Source organism: Onthophagus taurus, chromosome 2 (genome assembly GCF_036711975.1).
Source record: "Onthophagus taurus isolate NC chromosome 2, IU_Otau_3.0, whole genome shotgun sequence".
In the NCBI taxonomy this organism is placed as follows: Eukaryota; Metazoa; Arthropoda; class Insecta; order Coleoptera; family Scarabaeidae; genus Onthophagus; species Onthophagus taurus.
Genome location: NC_091967.1, coordinates 6,670,633 through 6,692,924, shown reverse-complemented (window position 1 = coordinate 6,692,924; position 22,292 = coordinate 6,670,633). Strand labels below are relative to the sequence as shown.

At 34.6% G+C, this 22,292-nt stretch overlaps 5 protein-coding genes across 5 annotated transcripts; 1 reads left to right on the top strand and 4 right to left on the bottom strand.

The window, feature by feature from the left end:
* Positions 1-1,363: 1,363 nt before the first annotated feature.
* LOC111427479 (uncharacterized) lies at positions 1,364-2,494 on the bottom strand. Its single transcript, XM_023062644.2, has one exon. The coding sequence runs from the start codon at positions 2,441-2,443 to the stop codon at positions 1,604-1,606; it is 840 nt and encodes a 279-aa protein (XP_022918412.1). The 5' UTR covers positions 2,444-2,494; the 3' UTR covers positions 1,364-1,603.
* A 1,528-nt stretch (positions 2,495-4,022) lies between these two features.
* Positions 4,023-5,138, bottom strand: LOC111427317 (uncharacterized). The gene has a single exon (XM_023062398.2). The coding sequence runs from the start codon at positions 5,094-5,096 to the stop codon at positions 4,233-4,235; it is 864 nt and encodes a 287-aa protein (XP_022918166.2). The 5' UTR covers positions 5,097-5,138; the 3' UTR covers positions 4,023-4,232.
* A 4,903-nt stretch (positions 5,139-10,041) lies between these two features.
* Positions 10,042-11,303, bottom strand: LOC111427108 (Osiris 5). The gene is made up of 2 exons (XM_023062093.2): positions 10,818-11,303; positions 10,042-10,484 (listed from the first exon to the last, which is right to left on the bottom strand). Exons 1-2 carry the CDS (start codon positions 11,158-11,160, stop codon positions 10,153-10,155), a joined length of 675 nt encoding a protein of 224 aa, XP_022917861.2. The 5' UTR covers positions 11,161-11,303; the 3' UTR covers positions 10,042-10,152.
* A 2,565-nt stretch (positions 11,304-13,868) lies between these two features.
* Positions 13,869-14,755, top strand: LOC139429157 (uncharacterized). The gene is made up of 2 exons (XM_071194648.1): positions 13,869-14,412; positions 14,465-14,755. The coding sequence occupies exons 1-2, from the start codon at positions 13,869-13,871 to the stop codon at positions 14,668-14,670; spliced, it is 750 nt and encodes a 249-aa protein (XP_071050749.1). The 3' UTR covers positions 14,671-14,755.
* A 38-nt stretch (positions 14,756-14,793) lies between these two features.
* Positions 14,794-16,708, bottom strand: LOC111427107 (uncharacterized). Its single transcript, XM_023062092.2, has 4 exons — positions 16,564-16,708; positions 16,203-16,502; positions 15,191-15,421; positions 14,794-15,134 (listed from the first exon to the last, which is right to left on the bottom strand). Exons 1-4 carry the CDS (start codon positions 16,669-16,671, stop codon positions 14,907-14,909), a joined length of 867 nt encoding a protein of 288 aa, XP_022917860.2. The 5' UTR covers positions 16,672-16,708; the 3' UTR covers positions 14,794-14,906.
* Positions 16,709-22,292: the final 5,584 nt, after the last annotated feature.

Sequence of the window (22,292 nt, the reverse complement as noted above, 5' to 3'; positions counted from 1 at the left end):
AATTATAATTTTCCTAAGATTATTATAATTATGCGTGGCTAAAAAAATCACCTCCAATTGTGACCTCTTAAGATTTCAATTGGTTTCAAACGTGTCCAGACGGTTTCAAAAGAGAAAACTTTCTCCAGTCATGTCCGGTGTCTACGAACTTATTACATTACTCACTTCGATGTCGTCTTTACTAAAACGACCCACACCTTCAATATTTATCGACAAGATAAAACACTTTATCGGTTTCCCTAAACCTATCTAACAGGCGATAAAACTTTCTATTACGTTTACTCTCGTCGATATCATCTCGATCAAATATGTTCATCTCCAAGCGGTTACCGAAATCGAAACGTTTCCTAAGAGAAAGTGATCTCGAAAGAACGATTATCCTAATTGTATTAATTTATCCAATTAGCATTCGGGTATGAAATTAAATTAGAACCACACGTTTGTTGGTAATTTAATAAAAAAAATTAAATCTTTGTTTAAGTAAATATTAAAGTGTAAAAAGAAGAAGAAGAGGTTTTCTTCGTCACCGAGCGTTGAAGTAGCTTAGAAAACGAACAGCTCACGATCCGGACGACCGTGACATCGTCCATGACTTTTACCTCAGCCGCTTATGAATAGATGGCGTACGGTCGTGGTCAAGTTCAACAATGTCAATGTTAACTTCTGCAGACCACAAAACAGCAAAGAAAATCAATTTGTATATACTCAAAAATCATTATTTATTTGATTTAGATAACAATTTTTGTATTTTTACTTAAATTAGTTGGTTTATAAAGCTTGAAATAAAAGACAAGTTTAGGTAAGGTTATATAATAATAACCCACATTTAGAATCATTACATATCTTCACATTATACTATATAACTTTACATAACAACGCTTTTCAAACATTAACGGTCTCCTTATCACTAAATGTTATTACTTCTTATTTAAAATGGCAAATCTTTTCATTAATTTTTCCACTCTTCTTTCCTATTATAGATGAGTCTTTTAGCCGAAGAAGTCAAAGTAGGTCAAGTATTTTTAGGGTCCCTCTGTCAGATTAGCATTGGAATGCTGAAGGAAGGAGAAGACAGGTGGGCCGCGTCTTCCTCATTGGGGAACTGGTTTTTTCAGGCCGATCATCTAGAGAGTGACTCCTAGGGAAGTAGGTCGAAGAAATTTCTCGAGACCTTGCGCCCGGGTTCAGGGGCACGACGACGGCGGCGTCCCTCTGCGTGTTTGATTTCTTTTCTCACGATCAAAGATCGTCGCTCCTGCAAGCAGGAACCGACACACTTTCTCCCTGCGAGCATCTTCAGCTCGTTTATTGTTACCAAGGAAGAGGTGAAATTATTTGAATAAGTCGATTTTTATTTAAAAATTTTTATTTCTCGATAATTCCATTTTTTCATTTTTTTTTTAGATAAAAATGGTTAACAATAATAATTATTAATAAAAAAATGTAAAAATAATTATTGTTAAGATAAATTAAAACAATAATAAATTAATTTAAACAAATAAAGATAAAGAGAATTAGGCCCACAGTTTCCTCTTTGAGGAAAAGACAGGTACATGGCCGTATTTTCTTCGATTTTCTTCCATTTTTCGACTAGCTAAGGCATTTACAGGCTTTGGTTTTGTCCTCTATACGCTAATTGTTGTGCATCCAAAGCTCTTTGCCATCCTCCATGACCAGATGATCCGCCGCCGTATCCTCCATCACCACCACCATAACCTCCTCCAGATCCGCCATAGACTGTTTCGTGGGATGCTACGTGACTGGAACTATGCTGTGGATGCGCTACAACTTCGTAGGTAACATGTTTTCCAGATCCACTAAACAGCTTTTTCAATCCTATGATGGCAGAAAGAACCAAAGCAATCTTAGCGACCATCAAGGCTTTTCCGGCAATAAGGGCAATTACAGCCAAAGCAATCTTTCCTAAAATTGCCATTTTTAATCCAGCGGCCATCATGAGGGGACCCAAAATTTTTTGGGCCTTCTTTTTCTTTCCTCTTCCTTCTTCAACCTCAGGTTCGAGAGAATCTTCGAAGGATCTGGCAGTCGAAGAAACGGCATTTACGAGATCGCTTCCTTTAAGATCGACTTTGATTGTATGGGTATCCAAGAATCTTTGTACTCTGTTCCAGAGTAAACTTTCGATGCTGTCATCTGGAGAAATAGATCTTGGTGCTCCTTCGGGTTCGCCATTTTCGCTCTTCACAATTTGAACACCTTCAGTGACCGTTATGGTATCTCTAGCTCCCAACATCTTATCCACAAACGAGAAAAGCTTGTATTTCACGCAAGACGTCGAATCTTTTTTCAAACAATCCGAGTAAATTGAGTCCAAAAGATCGTTTTCGGTTTGAATTGCATTTCGGCTACTCCTCGCTTCTTCTTGGGTTGGCAAAGTGTGGGCGGCAGCCACGAGACACACGATGAAAACTAACCGGTGCATCTTCTCTTCTTCGGTTGTTTACTTTTTGGCTTGTTGATGAATGTGTGTGCTGAATGCGAATTCAAGTTGGCTATATACAGAATATCCCCACTCGATGTCAAGCCCGGGTCCATGGGTTCACAATCGTATAGTCGGCTGCTTTCTCACAGATGATGTTAACCTCATTTTCAGGCTCTTCGGTGCCCGATATGAACGGCCCAACCTGAAGAGAGAAGAAGAGGCACTTCATTTCCCGTGCACTATGGGATCTTTAACGGCTTCCTCTTCTGAACGTTCTTATTGTTATTGTTATTTACGGTAACAATTGATATGTCGCGTGTCTTTTAAAACTAGATCAGGTTAGCGAAGCGCGGAAATAAGGAAAAATCGTCTTGAAAGAAGCCGATCGTGTAGGGTCAAATGTGAGAGTGCATCGCGACGTCGGTGACCGACTTCTCGGTGGTCGAAGAAATCAAGCAAGTCGCGTCGTATCTGACTTTTACCTTTTAGGACGAAAGAAAGCAAAATTTCGCTTAGACAACCAAATATAACTTTATAATCCTCTTTTTGAACCATCAATCTATAATAACTTCTATATGTATTAGATTTTAAAAATTCAAAATTAATTTTGTATGGAATAAATTTTTATTAAAAACATGTATCAGCAAAATAATCAATTTTATTCATTATATTATTAACTTATTAGGATAAATCTTCTCATTTTTAATAAAAATTAATTAAAACTAAATCTAAAATTTCTGTCTAAGATAAGATATAAGAAAAGATACATTCAAAAATAAGGAATATTTAAAAAAATATTTCAATAAAATGAATAATTATGATTCCTTTCCAATTTTTAAAAATCGAAATCTATAACCAAACCGAATTCAAAGTCACGGACAGGAAAACTTAGGTCTATAACCCTTTTGAACTTATCTCATACTTGTTTTTTATATATATTTTTTTTAATTAATTCGTATTTGTTATACCTAGTTATTATTTTTATACATGTATAAGTCCAAAAAAATATTATTGCCTCTCTCGAAATCTATATATTTTAAGTTTTTGATTAATTTTGGTTTGAAATTAAAATTAAAATTCCACCAAAATTGAATTGTGAGGGTTGGGGTAAAAAAAGAATCAAAACAGTTATTTTTTATGGTCTAAATCATTCTTTAATTAACACTAATTTTATGCAATTTACAAGCATGGTATTAAATAACATTGTTGAATTATACAAACTTATATCTCAATTACAAATGAAGAATTATGAATCATGAAGCTCTCTCAGAATCTCTTAATCGCTTTAATCGCTCAAACAACAATATACTGAAACAAATTTTCCACCTCGAGGCCTTAATTTATGTCGACCTGGCTATGCTAACGTTGTTCTTCGATGCTGAACGGTGTGGTTCGTCCGATAAACGGGTCACGTTAGCCATAAACCGCGTACTCCGCGTAGGCATCTGTAGAAACTAAAGACCTACTGTACCAAATTTTCGCTTCGAAGAAATCTTCAGGCAATTAACTCAATTTTTGAGCTTTCTAATTAAAAATAATTAGTCATGATGCTATTGAAGAAAGTAAAAATACGACAAAGGACTAGTAAAAACTGTTTATTATTTATTTTATCCGTTTTATTTTCATACAGGTCTGTAAAATTGGAAAATATGGAGGTGATCGTTTGGTATTTACAAAAAAAAAAGTTATAAAAATAAATAATAATAAACACAAACAATAAATATTTAAATTAAAACTTATTACAATAATTAAAAAAATGAAAACGTGAGAAGAACTAAAGTTTCATTATTTAAGCTTCTTTCTGACCCCTGTAAGCTAATTGCTGGGCGTCGAGCGATCTTTGCCATCCTCCATGAGATGAAGATCCATATCCACCGCTTACATCAGCACTGTAACCAACAGCCGATCCACCATAAGATGTATCATGCGAAACAACATGTCCGGATGAATGGTGTGGGTGAGCTACAACTTCATGGGTAACGGATGATCCACCGGATGCGAAGAGTTTTTTCAATCCAATAATGGCAGAGAGGACCAAAGCTAATTTACCGATGATGAGAGCTTTACCAGCGATTAAAGCGATGACAGCCAACGCGATTTTTCCCAAAATAGCCATTTTTAAACCAGCAATAGCCATGAGGGGACCCAAGATCTTCTTGACTTTCTTCTTCTTACCACGACCTTCCTCAACGGCATCATCTTCGGTTTCTTCTTCTTCCGCGAAAGCATCTCCAATTGAGCGAGCTGTAGATCGGGCGGTTTCAACTAAATCCTTTCCGCGGAGTTCGATTTTAAAATTATGGGTGTCGAAGAATGTGGCGAACTTGTCGAAGATCAGGGACTCGACGGTTTCGTCACCTTTCAAGGCCCTTGCGGTTTGTGTTTGAGCTGGGGCACTTTCGTCAGACACTAATTCCACACCGTCGGCAATAGTGATGTCTTTTTGACCCAACATCTTATCAACGACATTGTAAAGCTTGTATTTCGCACAAGAAATCGAATCTTTCTTCAAACAATCGGCGTAAACACTATCCAAGAGATCGTCTTCCGTCTGAATGACGTTCCTCGAGCTTCTTTGGTCCGACGAAGCCGGAACGCAGTTGACTGCAGCGAAGCAACACAAGAGCACTGTAACGACCTTGAAAGATGTCATGGCTGTAGAGTCAGGCGAAACCGATTAACCAGGTTTGATACGTTGTCGAGCGTGGCCCGTGATTATATATAACTGGCCGCATCCCTACTTTTTTTCGAATTGTCAACAAATTTGGACAGTGGTCAGCCCTTCCACATTGATTTCTCTACGGCACGCGGGCTCTTCGAGTGTGTGTGCTTTAAAATTTATCACCAGACCTGATGTCATAGCGGCCACACGGGCCTACGTTGCTCCCCGCTTATGCTAAATAGTAGAAAACGGGCGTTTTTATTCGAAAGTGATCGATTCCGAAAATTTTAACCGCGAGCTCTCGCGGCGGATTTCACTCCACACAGGGAATACAGAGTGTATTCCTCATTTCTTTTTGTTTCGTCCACTTACTTCTCGGTAACCGTCTAAATATAATTTCTATTTCCCAAAAAGAATACTCGACGCACGGGATTACTTTCGATTTATCTCTTACAGACCAGCAACTTGGTTTCTATTTCAGTTGCATTTATTATCATACATAATTGGGAAGTTGCACTAATTGGTGGAGATTTTACTATCGTTCTACTTCACCTCGATTTAATGACGTGTTTATATTAAAACGAACGTTTATTTCTACTCTCGTTTCAAATTTGTAATCAAATCGTTCATAATAAATATCATGATCAATGTTAAATTTCTATTTTATACCACTTAAGCGATATTTATGTGCTTAATTAGCGAAAAATAATCACAAAATTAACAACTTAAAATCTGTAAATGTGATAATTTTGAGATGGATACGATTCTAAAGTTATTGGTTTATCTTAATACCTTTTTTTAATTGATAATTAATTTTTTGCAAAATTTCTTTAAGTGGGGATACAACAGTCAATCGCACGCATGGATGCGACCCACTTAACACTCAAGAAGAGAGAAAAAAGAAGAGTAGGCTCACTTCGGCATTCGCGAGACTTTTAACATACTTCTCAATGGCCACAATGGCACAAATGACCAACTATGCAGATTAGCACCGTTCCACATATCTTCGGTCCGATACTGGCCTCACCTCTCCTAGATGCATAACATTTTCACCTGCCGCTAGAATTTCAAATTTTACCAGAATAACCGTTCATCAATTCTTTTAGGTTCTCATTACCATACAATCTAAGCAATATCTTAAATACTTTATTAAAAATAGAAATGTATAATGTTAAGATAACATCTTACTCATTACAGTAGATGTAAAGTGCGTTTCATAAAATTATTTATGAATTAAGGATAATGAAAGGAGAGTTTCGCTTTTATAACCATAATGGGTTATCTAATACTCCATTAGATCACAATTTAGGTTTCGGTTTCGCTGACTACGGCTCCGCAGAGCAAAAAAGCATTTACAAGAGCGTTAGAGAGCCACCGGACCATGACAATCTCTCGGGTGAAGGTCTCCGGTTCTGCACGAGCCAAAGCGAAATGCAGCAAGTAAAAGTGAGAGAAGTCGGCGAGCAAAAAGATCAAAATGAACCAAACCTGGACAGAGTCCATTCACGGGAGTGCTAACGAAAATAAACTTTTTTCTTTCCATCTAAACTTTTCACTTATTATTTTTAGGTTAACACTTATTGTTTAATTTTATGAATTTTCTAATATAAGAAAAGTTTTTTGCGGATGAGGACGAAAGGATTTTAAAAAGAAGTGATTAGCAATCCCTAATCAGTCAAAGCGTATACGGTCATCCTGTGTGGTCTCTCTTAGGTCGTCTCACTTGTCCATCGTACCAACTTTCTCTCTACGTCGGAACATCTTCAACCGGTTGAATTAAGTCCGGTGAGACTCGAATTGACCGGACCCAAGGAGAAATCAATATACGCAAACAGGTCGACACGCAGAGAAAGAAAAACCAGAGGAACCACCGAGGATGACATGTGTGTCGGGCGAATGTAGTCTCATAATTTCTTCACGTACCATCAATGTCATGGTTCGATCAATTCTTTACTCATAGCTCTTCAACAGCGCGAGCATTCTTCAACTTCTTCGTATCATTAGTATGCCATTCGAGGCTTAAAATTGAAATGGAGATTAAGTATACGTTCACTTGTCGGATTGTATATAGTCTGGTCACGTGGAAACATCATGTTCTACCAGGGCGATGTAATAAATAAAAATTCTATGATTTACGAGAATAAAAATTTATTATTTTCTTGTTAGGATAAAACAAAATAAAAGCATACCTAGATATTAGATAAAATATGACCAAGTACATTTACTGTTATTTAAGTTGTTTAATTAAAGTTTTATCACAGGTTTACATCTACCCAGAGACATAAAAATTTTTTTTGATATATTATAACACATGACGGTCTAATAACAACAGCTTTCAAGTGAAACAGCCCAGTTCTAAACATACAGAGATACAAGATTATTTTTATATTACTTTAATACAATGTTATTACCGTTGAATTAGGCCATCGCCTTCTGTCATTGTTAGTTCAGTATCAAGAACGCTACTTTCTCAAGTTTTCAAACCCACAATGCACCGATACATCCGCATTCGGGGTACACGTCATGCAATGATAGCATGTTGAGAGTCGTTTCATGTGATTTCGATTAAAAACGGAGTCACTTTCTCCAGCATGCACCCGACGCGACGGATGCTTTCTGTTGCCTTTTTTTGGTGAAGTAATTAGTGTTATTAGGTCCGAGACGGTCACTTTTAATAATATCCAGACGCCGCGCAGACGCTGGAGTGCTTTCACTGTATCCCGTCATTATATTGCAATTTTCTAAAAGGTCTAAGAGCTTTGCCGCCGGAAATTTCCCTGGTTATTATGTCAGTGTTATGCTGGAATTACGACGGCGCGTTATGAGAACGGTTTATAACGATGTTTCGGGATTTTTAAATTGCACATAAATTTTAAGAATGGAATCTAATGGGCTATATATATTTTAATTTTCTAAATACTTAAAAGCTAAAGTCCTAAACGTCGGATTGTATCGGATAACGCTGCTTAATTACTTTGTATAATCCCTAACTTAATGTTGTGAATAGGGAAAATAGGAATTTGAAACCATGGGTCAACATATTGTTGGAATTATTAGATACACACTTATTATCAGTTGAGAAGTCAGAAGGATGTTCAACATTCAATAAAAACATTATATTTGTAAAACGGTTCGGATTTAAAAAATGATTGATTTGAGGCGAGAAAGCAAAGTTTCTGCTTAAGTTTTACCACATGTTAAGGTTCCCCGTAGTACAGTAAAGTTTGAAGTTAGGTTATACCAATTTTTAAGGTTTTAAGATGATCGATTCATTTTATATAAACTTCTTAAGCTCACCTATTTAATTTTTGTTGAAAATGGGATTAAAGAAAAAAAATGTTTTCTCCAAAATGCGTGGATATTGAGAAACGAAACTGTTTGAGATTATAAAGAAACGTTTGAACTTAGGTTGTACTAAATTATCCAATTTAACCGAAAATTTGACTTAAAACTATCAGATTGAGTCAAGTTCGATAACACAAGCGGTTATAATTTGATTTAGCCATTATAATTTAACAATTAAAACTCGACATCATACTTAATCATGTAAATGAAAATTAATCGTAAATTCTTGGATTTGTAGAAATTTATAGACCATAACGTGCAATTATTAGATTAAAATTTAATATACCCCACTTTACATCAAACAAGGATGTAATATCTTAAAAGATTAAACTTTTCACTTCGTCAGTCAAACGTATCCTTTTATATACAAGATTAATTCTTTAATGTATAAAAGTTTAACGTTTCTTTTTTATTTAAAATTACCGCAAATAATAAACGTAATTATAGTTAAGTGAGATTCATCCTATAATAACGTTGAAGTTCTGTTTTTGCTTTAATAAACCCTTGTATTACATTTTAGAGGTATGTACATCGAAGCTGTTTACAGATAGTACAAGTAATTATGCTGTCACTGTTGAATGCATTTCCCTCTTGATTTAGTAATATTAATACGTAATTGATTAAATGTGTACGCTATGAATTTCAATTCGATTCAATCCTGACCTGCACATAGATTTAATAGAGCTTTCTATTAAATCTTGTTATCTACCAATTATCGTTATGGATTAAAATTTGATTGATAAGTTAGAAGTTATAGTTAAGTTTTTAATTGGTAAATATAAAGCATTCGAATTCTTTTCGGATGATGCAAAACATTTTAAAATTCCGTTGGAATTGTACGGTACCTAGCACAAATATGTGGGTATGTAGGTCCGTGCGTTGTTATAAAAGCGCCCGTAGATGTGCCGGGCCGTCAGTGTTGCCAACACTTCAATATGAAACACTTGAAGCTTTGTATAAGTCGTGGAAATCTTAAAGCTTTCAATGATGGAGCACTATGTTTATGATTAAATCTTTTTGCTTATTTAATTCATTAATCAATTTTTAACTTGATTTATATATTTTCGATTTATAAAAAAAATTGGTTAATGGTTTTATTAATTAAAATTTTAAGATTATTTTTTTATCATTTTCGTTGAATTTTTTTGATATTTTCCTTCGATTGTATTAAAATTCCAAGGATCGATGAAGATCTAAGTAGGTTCATCAACCTACTGACCTGAAGTTCAGCCGGAACAACACTTTCTATTCCCTTCCTGCTCGATCCCCACCCAGCAGGAATTTCATGGCCACCTGTCTCGGGCGCGCACAGCAGATGTCTTGGCCAGATTCGTAGAAATTGAGGTCACACGGTCAGTATCTCACTGGGTAATGAACTCGAATTGACTTTCTTGAGCTTGCAGGAAAAAAAAATGTGAAAGGCCGGTGAAAACCTGATAAAAGTAGGATGGGAGAAGAGAAAACACAAATTAAAACGACTTCATAAAGGAAATAAAAACATCACCTCTTTCCCCCCAACAACATTTTCGATCCAAATAACTTTGCTTTTGTAATTATTCTTTTATTTTCCATTTATTATTTATCGTTACATGCAATAGAAGAAACGAAATGAAACAATAAATAAAACGCAAGACAGTAATAAATAGAATCTAACTCAAAACGTAGAAAAAAAAATAAATTAATTAAAAGTATCATAACGACATTAACTTTGGCTGTAAGAACTCCACGCTTTATATGCCATTTCAGCAGCGTCCCGTTTCTTTCTGTGATCGTAACCACCTCCGTGACTCGGACTAGCGTGAATTACAGTGTGGCCACCATCATCATGGTCCGAAGATAGTAACTTTTTCAGACCAATAATCATCGACAACATAAGCGCCATCGCCGATACCATTAAAGCTTTCATCGCTAAAAGACCCACCCCTCCTAAACCTAAAGCCGCCATCATCTTACCCATCATCAAACCCATCATCATCACTCCTCCTAAACCACCACCTTTTCCTCCTCCAAGGCCACCTTTACCTCTTGGAGAACCTAAAAATGTTTTAAATATTAAAAGAAATCTTTAAAACGATGTAATAAAAGTGGTCTTGACCTCTAGTACTAAAAGGATGGGATGGGTGAGGTGATTATCTTGGGATGAGAGAAGCTCGAAATATGTAAATAGGAACAGCCTTGACCGTGTAACTCTCCCAGAAGAAATTAAAACTTTCTAACTGTTCACAATCGGTCAATAATTAGTTAAGTACCCAAACGGAACACGTGTGTTGTACTCATAGCAACTTTTACTTCGGAATGAGAAAAGTGAAAAAGTATAAATTGGGCGTGAAATAATAAATAAATAATTAATAATTTTCTAATTCTTACCTAAGTCGTTACTTTCAAATCCATCCATAACAACTTTAAAAGCCCGTCCAACCCCTTCTTCTGGCATAAGTTCGGGTAATTTAATCCTAATTTCGTGATTCCTCAAGTAATTTTCAACGGATCCAATAAATGTTCCATCATCCATATTGGCTCTCGCATCGTTTGGACTAGCGGTGTTGATGAGATGTACCCCTTCTCCAATGGTGACATCTTCGGTCTGGCTGTTCAAGAATTGTCTGGCCATTTTGGATAAGACTTGAACGCCGTGCGTGAAGTCAGGACTTTCTGAAGCCGTGCATCCTGCCAAAAGGGCTACAAGGACGAGCAACTCTCTTACACACATCCTTCTGACTTGTAACCACGCGTACGAAACAGCTCTGACGGCCAAAACGATCGTAAGTCAGGTTTATAAGCGCGGGAGAACACCGACAAAAAAATGGTTTCGGTTTAATGGAGCAAATCTGGAGGAAACCGAGGAACAATGCAAAAAAAACGAGAGAGGCGAAATTATTAACAGCCCGGACTCGGTGTGGCCTGGTTTCGAGCCACATTCTAATGCAATAAGAGACAAGTGCCGATGAATCGGATGGTCGTATTTCTTTCTTTTCCTGCCTCTCTAATCTGGAGCAAAACTCGGTCAGCAAAATGTGGAACGGCCTAACCTGATCATAGTGATAATAGCCAGAAAGAAACGGCAGGCTGGCCGAAGATTGAAACTCATCAACTCTAATTCGTATCCAAATTGGTGTTTCATTCGTCCAGGTGATGGTTGTACGCTAATTGTATAAAGAGATTAACGAGGAGAACGGTGTTTTGCGCTGTGATTGAAGAGAGGTAACATTTGAGATGCGTGGGGATTAACTATAAAAGAATCAGAGCAATCATTTAAGACATTTCTAAGAAGATGACCAGAAGATGAAGGCGATTAATTTATTTTTTTATCATATCATATAATTTAATTAAATTTGCTATTTTTATTGTTCATTATCACCTTTAACAATAACATAAAACGCTTCCTTTGCAAAATTTACCCAACAGTATTTTTCAATTTTTTTTGTTGCCGAAACCGTATCGACAAAAAAAAAACTCCGTTACACTCATCTGCCGACCGCTACCGCTTCGTTTCAGTAAACCGCATTGCGTAAAATGCACGCAACATCTGCGCAATGTGGCTAGATTTGTGTTAGTGTTACAGGCTCGTATTAATTGACAGGTTTTTCCAGATGGAGACTTTTCCTCCTAATTTTCGCACTGAACTCCGTTCCGTTTGATAAAGCACGTATCTCACGCGAGTTTCATGTTGGAAAATCTCGTCGAGAAATCTCAGCTAATAGTCTTGTCGCACGATGTGTGCAAAAGTGAAAATGCTTTTTATGGGAACTCTGCTTTCGCTCGACAATTTGAAACCGGATACGAATGTTCAATACAAACGGATCTCGACTCTCTTTGGATCTACTTCTTCGACCTCATCCGTTAGAATAACCAAGTAGACGAAAGCATGAAAAATTAAGGTAGAAATTGAATTCTGAAACAAAGAAAATTTGCCGTACCTTTACTACTAAAATTAAACAAAGACAAATATTTGAACAGTTGATATTACTCGACGAAATTTAATTATAAATTTTAATGAAGGTAGAGATTTGTATGAAGTGTAGATTTCAATATTATATCCACAATATCAACATAAATTAACACACAAATTATGCAATAAGGAAATGAGTACTCTACTATTTTCACATCTCATAACGGTAGCTAAACGATTTTATACGTCAATGTATATTTATCAAGTGTAGGTCGGGACGTTTTTCATGATATCTGCTTGCAAATTTCAGTAAAGAAATATAAAAACATAAATTTAACTGTACATTTGAAAAGATAAATGTTGCACTCCACTGCGTTATTACTTTCAATTATGTTACACATTTAACACACGTTCGTATTAATTTTCTACTCCGAGGAGATTACAGCCACGTATTTCATCAGACCAAACATCTCGCGCAATTACTTTAACCTGAACCTCTTTAAATAAAAGCACAATACTAAATATGTTAGGTCTGTTTTCGTTTAAAAGTAACATCTCTCTGGAGGAAATGATACATCACATTTTATAACAAATAAATAAAAAAGACTTCTATTAAAACCTTCTTTTATTTATTTATTCGTTTTTTAATTTCACTTTGGCATTATTCTGTAAGTGCCTACTCAAAATGCTCAAACTAAAATTGCGGGGATTGTTCACAAAGAGCAAGTGCAAATTGTGCATACAAAGGTTCATTACCTAAATGTAGTCTACTTTACTACAATGTATTCGGACTAACGTGTATTTGAAAGCACTCTTCATGTGAGGCTGATTATTTTATAAAAAAATTTTAAATGAATGCGATCGATGTCCATGTTATCACATTGAAGTAGTAGTAGAAATGTTCTATTCACCAATAATACTCATTAGAAGAAGCATAAAAGACTTAATAAATGTTACACTGCAATTTAATTGTTTCAGAATTAGAGTTTATTATGTTTCAAATTATTATTTTTGGCGAAAAATCTCGAAGAAATTTCTAGCTACCTAAAGTTGTACAGAAGGCTACTTGTCGAAAACTGTGTACTGTTCTCAGACTAGATACTGCTAGAAGAAGACTGGCCACTGCTTGCAGAGGAATGTTTAATATCAATGATCATTAACATACGTTTCACATCATTTATTTTAAAATGTACCTAATTTCCTCACAAGATAGTTTAAACTTTTATTATACCGAATTCTACCCAATTTTGTAGGTTTTATTCACATTATTAAATTGTTTTTAATTCCTCACCAATTCAAAATTAATATTTAATATAATTAATATAAACGACTTCTAATAAATTTAACGATGTTAAATCATGTAAACTATGGTCTACTTCCTGTGGTTTTTCTCATTTACAACTACACGAAACCATAATTAAGCCAGAAGGATCTCTCATTGACACCAGACATGCAACTCTGTTAAGCTCTACTACCAACGTTCGACGATATAAGCTTACCGCCCGCAATTTTTTAATCACACTTATAGCATGTCTTCAAAGGTGCTTATCGTTTATTTACTCACAAGTTTCTCCGCAGTTCATTCAGGGTGGATAGAAGATTTAAAGGGTATCGACGGATTAAACATTGGCGATAGTGGAATAAAATTATTTCTTGATGAAGACGATGATGTATTGGGACGGTCAGATTTGGAGAAATATAGTTTAAGGATGGGTTATTCTGGGCTTGGGTTAAGTGTAGGAAAAAAGGACAGTAAGTTAGACGTTGGAATTTATTATAACGATGGAGTAGAAGGACGTGGGAAGAAAATGGGACAACTCATTATTCCGGTTTTGATGGGAATGAAAGCGACCGCTATTGGATCTTTGATGATGGCAGCTGTTGGGGGTTTGGTATTAAAATCATTAATGTTTGCTAAATTAGCATTGGTCACATCTTCTCTACTTGGATTGTATAAGTTGTATGGTAACAAATCTTCAGGAGGAGGTCATATTCAAACAACTCATCAAAGTTTACCACCTACTTATACAAACAATAATAATAATATTGAATATCAACAAATGCAACCAACAGGTTATTATTAATTTTTATTATTTTTTGGTGATTTTTAATGTTATTTTTTTAGATATTTATAGCCACATAGCGCCTACAGGTTATGCTAACTATCCAACATCTCTGCAAGAAGCAGCCAGCAATCAGGCGCAACAACTTGCTGTGGTAAATCCAGGTGAACCAATAAATGCTACGCATCAAATAGTGAATTTATCACCGCATCATTTTGGGTTAAATAGACGACATTCGCAATCAAAACGTTATCGAAATAAAAAATAAATCTATTTGATTTGTATTTTAAACATAAATTTAATACTAATACTTAATATTAATTTTGTTTTAATTTATTTATTTTTATTTAAATAAAAATTATAATATTAAAAACAATAAATAAGTAATAAAAAACACAAAATAAATAAATGTCAACTTTTAAGAAAACAAAAACAGTCACCAATATGGCAAAATATTTTTAATTCTCATAATCATCATTAATCCTTTTTAATTTTCTTTCAAAGTTAATGAACTTTTGTTGGATCATAAGCTTTGTAAGCGATTTTAGCAGCTTCAAAATTTCGTCCCCAACCACCTCCACCACCATAACTTTCGTGTCCACCACCAATATTACTAACTGAATGTTCATGGTGGGTCTCGTGATGCGGATGAGCTACCACTTCGTACGTAACGTGTTTTTCTTGCGAAAATAACTTTTTCAAACCAATCACAAGAGCCAAAACAAGCGCGAGCTGTAAAAATAAATTCGGTTAAATTGAGAATAAAATTCAAATTACGATTTGTGTACCTTGCTAACGAGTAAAGCTTTGCCGACCAATAGTGCCAGAGCTTTGAAGGCAAGAGCTTTCAACAGACCAATTTTCAATGCTGCCGCCGCAATAAGTGCACCCATGCCTGATTTGTCCTTTTTTCGAGCTTCCCCGGCTTCGATTTTGACGGGTCGAACAGAAATCCCGAAATTGACGGCGCCCTCAGGGTTACTTCGACCGGAAAATACAAGTTCTGTGTCGTCTAATATCTGAAATTTATCAGTATTACGCTTAAACGTCTTTTGATAAGGACGTTATGAAGAGAAATCGATACTATAACGCTTCACTTTGAACGCTCGAGTTACTATCTCAAGTTGATTAAGCAACTTGAGATAGTAACTTGGTACTTGTATTAAGAAGTCATTATAATAAGTTGTCATTATAGTAACTTATATAGTTACAAATTGAAATAAATTTAGGTTAAATTTAAATAAAAAAAATAAAAAATATATATCTTTGTGCCTTCTCCATTGAATATTATTGATTAAAGGTAACAATAAGCTTTTCCAGTCTTTCATTCTTTCATTTCAAGCGCGAAGTTCACTTTTATACCGAAAGCTCAATTTAAAATAAGCCATTTTCAAGAGATGTGCTTTATTCTTAAAAGACCATGGCGTCTGGTACTATAAAATACCATGAATTTTTCATAAGAATAAAAGCTCAGGTAACTGCAGATCGTAGATAGGATATCCGAATTTATTTGTTTATTGCTTCGGTTACTGCTACGTATTCGGAAAAGAGTTCAGCTTGTTTTAGCTTGGTTGTAAAGGGTAATGAAAGGATTTTCGATAGTGCCTCATCAGTAAAACTTTCAAAACCCACGAAGACGTTCGATTCGATAGTAAATCGGCTCATAAAAAAACCGTATACTGATTCATCCTAGTTTATTGCTTCTACGAATCACTTGCATTAATGATAGCAATTTCATTAAATCAACAGGTTTTAGAAATAAACTGAATAAAAAAGCTTTTCTTGTTTCAAATTTATTACCTTCCATTTTAACGATCGGCTTTGTACAAATTTCCATGCTTTATCCATAAAAAGTTGCAAGCCTTGTTCGTCTTCTGACCCATGTTCATTAAAAGCTCTGATTTCACCTTCTGGAACATCCGTATCAATTTTCGTAATCTCTACAACATCTCCGACATGTATTTGAGCCTTTTTCATAAGCTTATTCAAATATGTGATGCCTTTTAAAGTAAGGCACGCAGTAACGTCATTGCTAGTACATTTCAATCGTAACTTTTTGAATAAAGTTTCCTCCGCCGATGTATATTCCGTTGGAAGGACCTAAAGAATAAGAAGAAAACATTTTCACAAAATATATTTCTTAACTACACGCCGATCTTACTAAGTTTTCAACATGTTCCTGATTTTCAACTACTGGATTACCAGAAACTGTCCGAAATACAGAGCAAAAACACAAAGTCACGAACGCACAAAAAATGATAAATTTCATGGTTCTTAATAGTAACTATTCGCGCGTCGTCAGACTACACAATGAGCAAATAGTTCGTGGAGGTAAGGTTTTATATGTTCTGATAATTCTGCGACTACGATATCCTTAAACGAATCCAGAAGACGGAGAGGGGTTTGGGACCGTATCGCTTGTACTTCTCCTCGTGTGAATAGACTCTTTGAATGTGTGTCGAGCTTTATTACGCTGTTCTAGTAGCCGAGAAGATTTACTGGTTTCGATTGTAAATCAGGAATTCCTCACATTGAGATCGCTTATGATCTATGTTAGAGATATATAAATTAATAAAATTAGAATCGAATCAATCCGCGCCAAATAATCATAAATATCACATTATACAAAATTAGTGTTCCACTTTTTAATTATGTTAATCGTTTGAGTTGTAGGTATTTGCCGATTGAACCCTATATGAAATCAAAATCAGTTTAATTTAAAATTATATTTCTTTAAAACGACGAAATTTTACTTTTCTTTAGTATTATCTTTAAATCGTATAATATCGTAAATTATATACAGTAACAAATATGAGTATTATTAGTTGTGGTTATACGAAAGTAAGATGTAGCGGTAAACCGCCGTTAAAAAAAGACGCATACGACACAGTTTCGAGTAAAATCGCGGTTATGCAGACATTATGGAAATTTATTTATTCCAACGCATCGTTCGCTATCAATGAGCCAACAGAGAATTATTAAAATTGAGGAGTGGCCCATCCGCATAAACCGAGTAAAATTCCCAATAAATTAACGCCTTTAAAGACGAAAGCTGACCCGGAATCCAATCGAAAAGACAGAGACCGCGTGTGACAGTAGGCATCGCATAACTAGTCTAACAAAATTACCATAATGAATCAAGCGTTTCCACAACGTGTGTGTGATTGTGTCCATATCAGATGGAAGGAAACGACGACGATTTGTTCCAGTTCTGGTCTAGAGTTTTAGGTTTTTATGTCGCGTATTACATTTAGGTAAGCACTTTTCAGAGGTGAGAAGAACTTAATGGTCGGCAATCGAGACATTAACCGGCTGTGGAGGTCGACAACAAAAGCGTTTTCATAATTGAACGTTACTATCTGCTTTCTCACATTGTGTCTGTTGAGAATTCTGCCGATGAGACCACGAGAAAAAGGAAAATGCCCCTATTAAAACTTTGTTTAAACAATCAATAACGTTATCATCGGTTAAGTTTTCCTTTAAATAGGAAATGTTATTATTCATTATTAATATTTAACACTAATTAACACATAAAAAATAATTCGGGTACTTATGGTAAATAAAATTAAGCAGCTAAAAAACATCTATCTAAAATTAATTCAAATATTTTATTTTTAATGATCAATAATAATAAGCAGCACCTTAATAGCGAGAAAAATTGCGAATCCCATTGGTGTAGTAAATTTAATTAACGCAAGTATGCAATCGCTATTTCATGTAAAAAAAAAAATCGGAAATGATCTAAAAACGGTGGAATGTAGAACGCATACGGTTTTCGGAGTACTAGAAATAGCTATGTATGTCGTTTTGGAATTTAATGTTTAAAAGAATACTCAATTCACCTTCTGTTCGTATAAATACGTCTCGAAGTTTTCTTTTAATAAGGACATTTGCAGTCTCCGAATCTTAAGATATTCATATGAGTATCTTTTTTCTGAACCTCGGAACAAAGTTTCAATACTAGTGTCTCAATAGATAGTGCTTTAGATGAACCATTCGTTTTTGTCCATAAAGTAGATCATACGATATCATTGTATATGAAGTCTCCATATTAATAAAGCTTAAGGATTTTCTTAGCGGATTATTTCTAACTTATAGTATACTATATACTACGTTTTCTAACTTCTAAACATTTTTCGGTTACAATTATTTTCCGTGATCGAGTGAAAATACAGATGTACATAACAAAGTTCTTCTGGTGATTTGACTTCTGGTGATCAAAATGGCCCTGGTGTTGAAACAATGGTGTACTAGGTTAATTTGGATCGCACAAGAACAACTGGATTAGTTATATCATGTGAGATGAGATATCATAGAGAGCATCTTTTACAGTAAGCCTTTGACCCACACCTTATCAAATGTTTTGGCCACGTCTAAGACAGCTTCATGAGTGATGTCAGTTATTCCACTTTTGGCACTTCTGCTAAAGCAGGAAGCAAGTTGATTGATCTGCTTTTTTTCAACACAATGCTTGTTTGGTTTCCATGTAGTTGAAAAAAAAAATGCTCTAATCGAAACACTTTTCTTGACGCTTTTTTACGGGTTGAGGTATAGTAATGTTTTCAATTTCTCCAGTATTAATCATAAGTTATGTTATGTCAAATGTAATCTACGTGATTATCTTCCTAGTTTGGGTTATATGGTCTTTTATTATCTATTGTTAACATAGGTGAAGACTATCACTTTACTGTTCATTAATGATTCGATGACAACTTCATGCAGAACATATTAAAAATACTTAGAGACCTCGTCTTTACAGATTTTGGTTACACCTAAAGATTCATTGGAAACGCATTGCAAATGCTGACATTGCAAGTTCCACAGGATTAGTTTTCTGTTATCTCTAAATATAATGAAAAGCGAAAGTTATGTCGAAAAAAAGGGTAAATTTTATTTAATAACTTGATTAGCTCAACTAAATTGGACATTATTAAGTTCATTATTTATTTAAGCTGTTAAGAACATAAATGTTCGTAAAAAAGCAACTTGATTACTAATTGCTATTTTATTACCATGCTAATTATGTATTTAGATATTGTAACTCTAGACAATGTAAGACAAAGTCGTTTCGGTCTCCTGGTTAAGTTGAGTGATATTCGTTCTTGACAATAAACCAACCACTTAAAATTGGTGTTATTAAATTTTTTATGACCCCAATAACTACGGTCAAAAGGATTTATGGAAATGTAATTTCATTTCATTATAGGTCCGTGTCGTAGATGTAATATCGTTCGTGATGCAATCAGAGATTTTCATATCAATTTCCCTCCATTTCTTTTATAAAATCAATAATCATTTTTTAGATTTATGATTCTTCAATTTCTCGAACGGTAGTCGTCGTAGTCCTTTTAATTTGTGTTGTTCTCTTTCTATTCATCTCCGGATACACCATTATTCGACTTTTATTGCAAATGTCTACCGCATCCGCTCTCGACTTTATTGCCTTAGTAAGTACCTTAATTGTCCTGATTTCAACTTCCGATATTGCTCATTTTTATACGACCGCTTGTTAACTTCTTCCGAGTTTGTTAAAGACTTTTCCGGGTCAATTTCAAGTGTAATACTAATTGAAGCCTTCATTAACATGGCTTAATTTAGTAGCGAATTCCTTTGAAGTTATCTTAGTTTAATTGGTACTGTGCCATCCCATGTCAAATTTACGTCCTGTTAAATTTACATCTAACGGTCAAACTAAAGTCCTCATTTCCATATACAAATCCTGAAATCCCTCGAATCCCATGAGTCCTTATTGTGCGTATCTTCCGGGTCCCGGATTTGTAAGATGGAGCAATATATCTTCTTGTATATAAGACGTGTTCAAACAAAAACAAAGAGATTCGTCCCGCGCTATTACCACGAGATAATTTCGTTATTACGATACACGAAACATTTTACAAGAAGGGGTTCGGTGCACTTTCTATTTTCCATTCGTCTCCTTTGAACCGGTTTCGAGTCCCCTATGGACTCCACTCTGGTTCTAAGGCCATAGAAATGCTTTCACGATGACCATCTCGACGGAAACGTAGCCGAGAGAAAATCGAGTGTAAAAAGTGGAAGAAAAAATACGGAGCGGTGAAACTCGACCGTGGAATATCGAGACGGAGTTGATTTATGGTTCAAATTAAATTTTTCTGTTACTATTATTGTTAAATTATTAAATTACAGTAATTACCAGGTAAAATACGATACGTATATTTTAAGTTTATGTTATTTTCTATGCTTGTTTTCTTTTAGGATGGACGTGAGTACTTAAAAAGGTTTTCCGTGTTGTAGGAAATAGCAAAGTAAAAGAAGACATTTGGATTTCGGTCATAAACTTACCTGCACTTTAATTCGTGGTCTACCTCAAATAAAAAAATTTTTTAAATATACTTTGTATTGATTGAAAATCAGGGTACCAATATAAAGCAATATACAATATGCTCGTTTCAGTGGGATATATAGAAACGTGACCGTAATATTTATATAGGAACGGTTCGCCATAAAACATTTTTCGAGCAAAATAAAATAAAATAAACTCGTTACATTTATAAATGAAAAATGATTTTTGAAACGATGCACACGTTTATAATTTGCTATCAGTTTACGATATATATCGCATAAATTTACCTTTGAATACCTAAGCAACCTCTTTAATATTAATAGAACATTAGTCGGTGATACTCCTTCGTACTAAAATATAGATATTCTATTCCCGACGAAAATCTGATCCAGCTTATATTCCTCATGCATATTAAAGGACCCCTTTAATAAAAATACCGTTCCTACTAAAAATTTTATCTCAAGAAAGGAAATTTTGTTTTTATTTTTTATCGAATTTAAAAAGGTAAACTTAATAGACAAAAGTACCCCCAATTTTCATTAAACTTTAAATTATGCGTTTCTTGTCGTTTTAAACGGAATATTTCTTAAGGTGTTCTTAGAACATTTTGACGGTAAGTCTCATTGTTAATTCCAGAATGAAAACTTCCCTCAAACTGTCGACCATCTCCGCTTATTTAATACGCTTAATTCTATCGTTTAAATTTAAATGCATTCCGCGTCCAACGAGGCGGGAAGTCTTTAAAATTTAATTACCTCACTCACCGCTTCAGCTTCATAAATCTGGAAATTTCAGTGCCTTTTGTCGCTTAGGACAATAACAATTATAACAATCATTTAGTCGACGAAATAGTTAATTAAAAAAAAAAATAATATTTATTTTATTTTAAAACACAACAACTTTAGCCAGCAACGAAAACAATTAATATATCATCAACCTAAAACTACACAATACATTGGCCAAACTTAGAATGAAGATCTTTGCATTCATTTGATTAAGCCGAAGTCGCTGCGGCTTAAGCTCTACAATTAATATCACAGCAACCCAAAATTACAAAACACATTGATGATTCATTATGATGATTTTTTTTGTTTCAAACTTCAACATCCTTAGCTTATCATTCACTTTTATGAAGATTTTACAAAATTTTGGGATTTACAAGTAATAGAATGTTTTATAATATAAAGGATATTCGTTTTGTTGCTTCCTTAAGAGGCTACTTTACCATACAGCTCGGCAAATTACAAAAAACATACATTATTTATGAAAATATTTGGATGAAATTTTGTACATAGCTTCTTCTAACAATTCTACATAACGCATGGTGAAAATTTTTAAAGTTTTCCAAAAAAAGGGGTTTTTTTCCTCAATATTATACAATTTGGTCGTTCTTTTTTAGCTTGCATGATAGTATACTTGAAAATAGTAATATTTTTCAAATAAATTTTTTCAAAATTTTTAGTTATAAAGGAATAGTTTGTAATTTGCTAAAATTGCAAAAAGGTAGCGTAAAAATGAATATTTTCCGTCAAGATTCCCACGAAGTATTACCACCGCGTTAGTCCCGC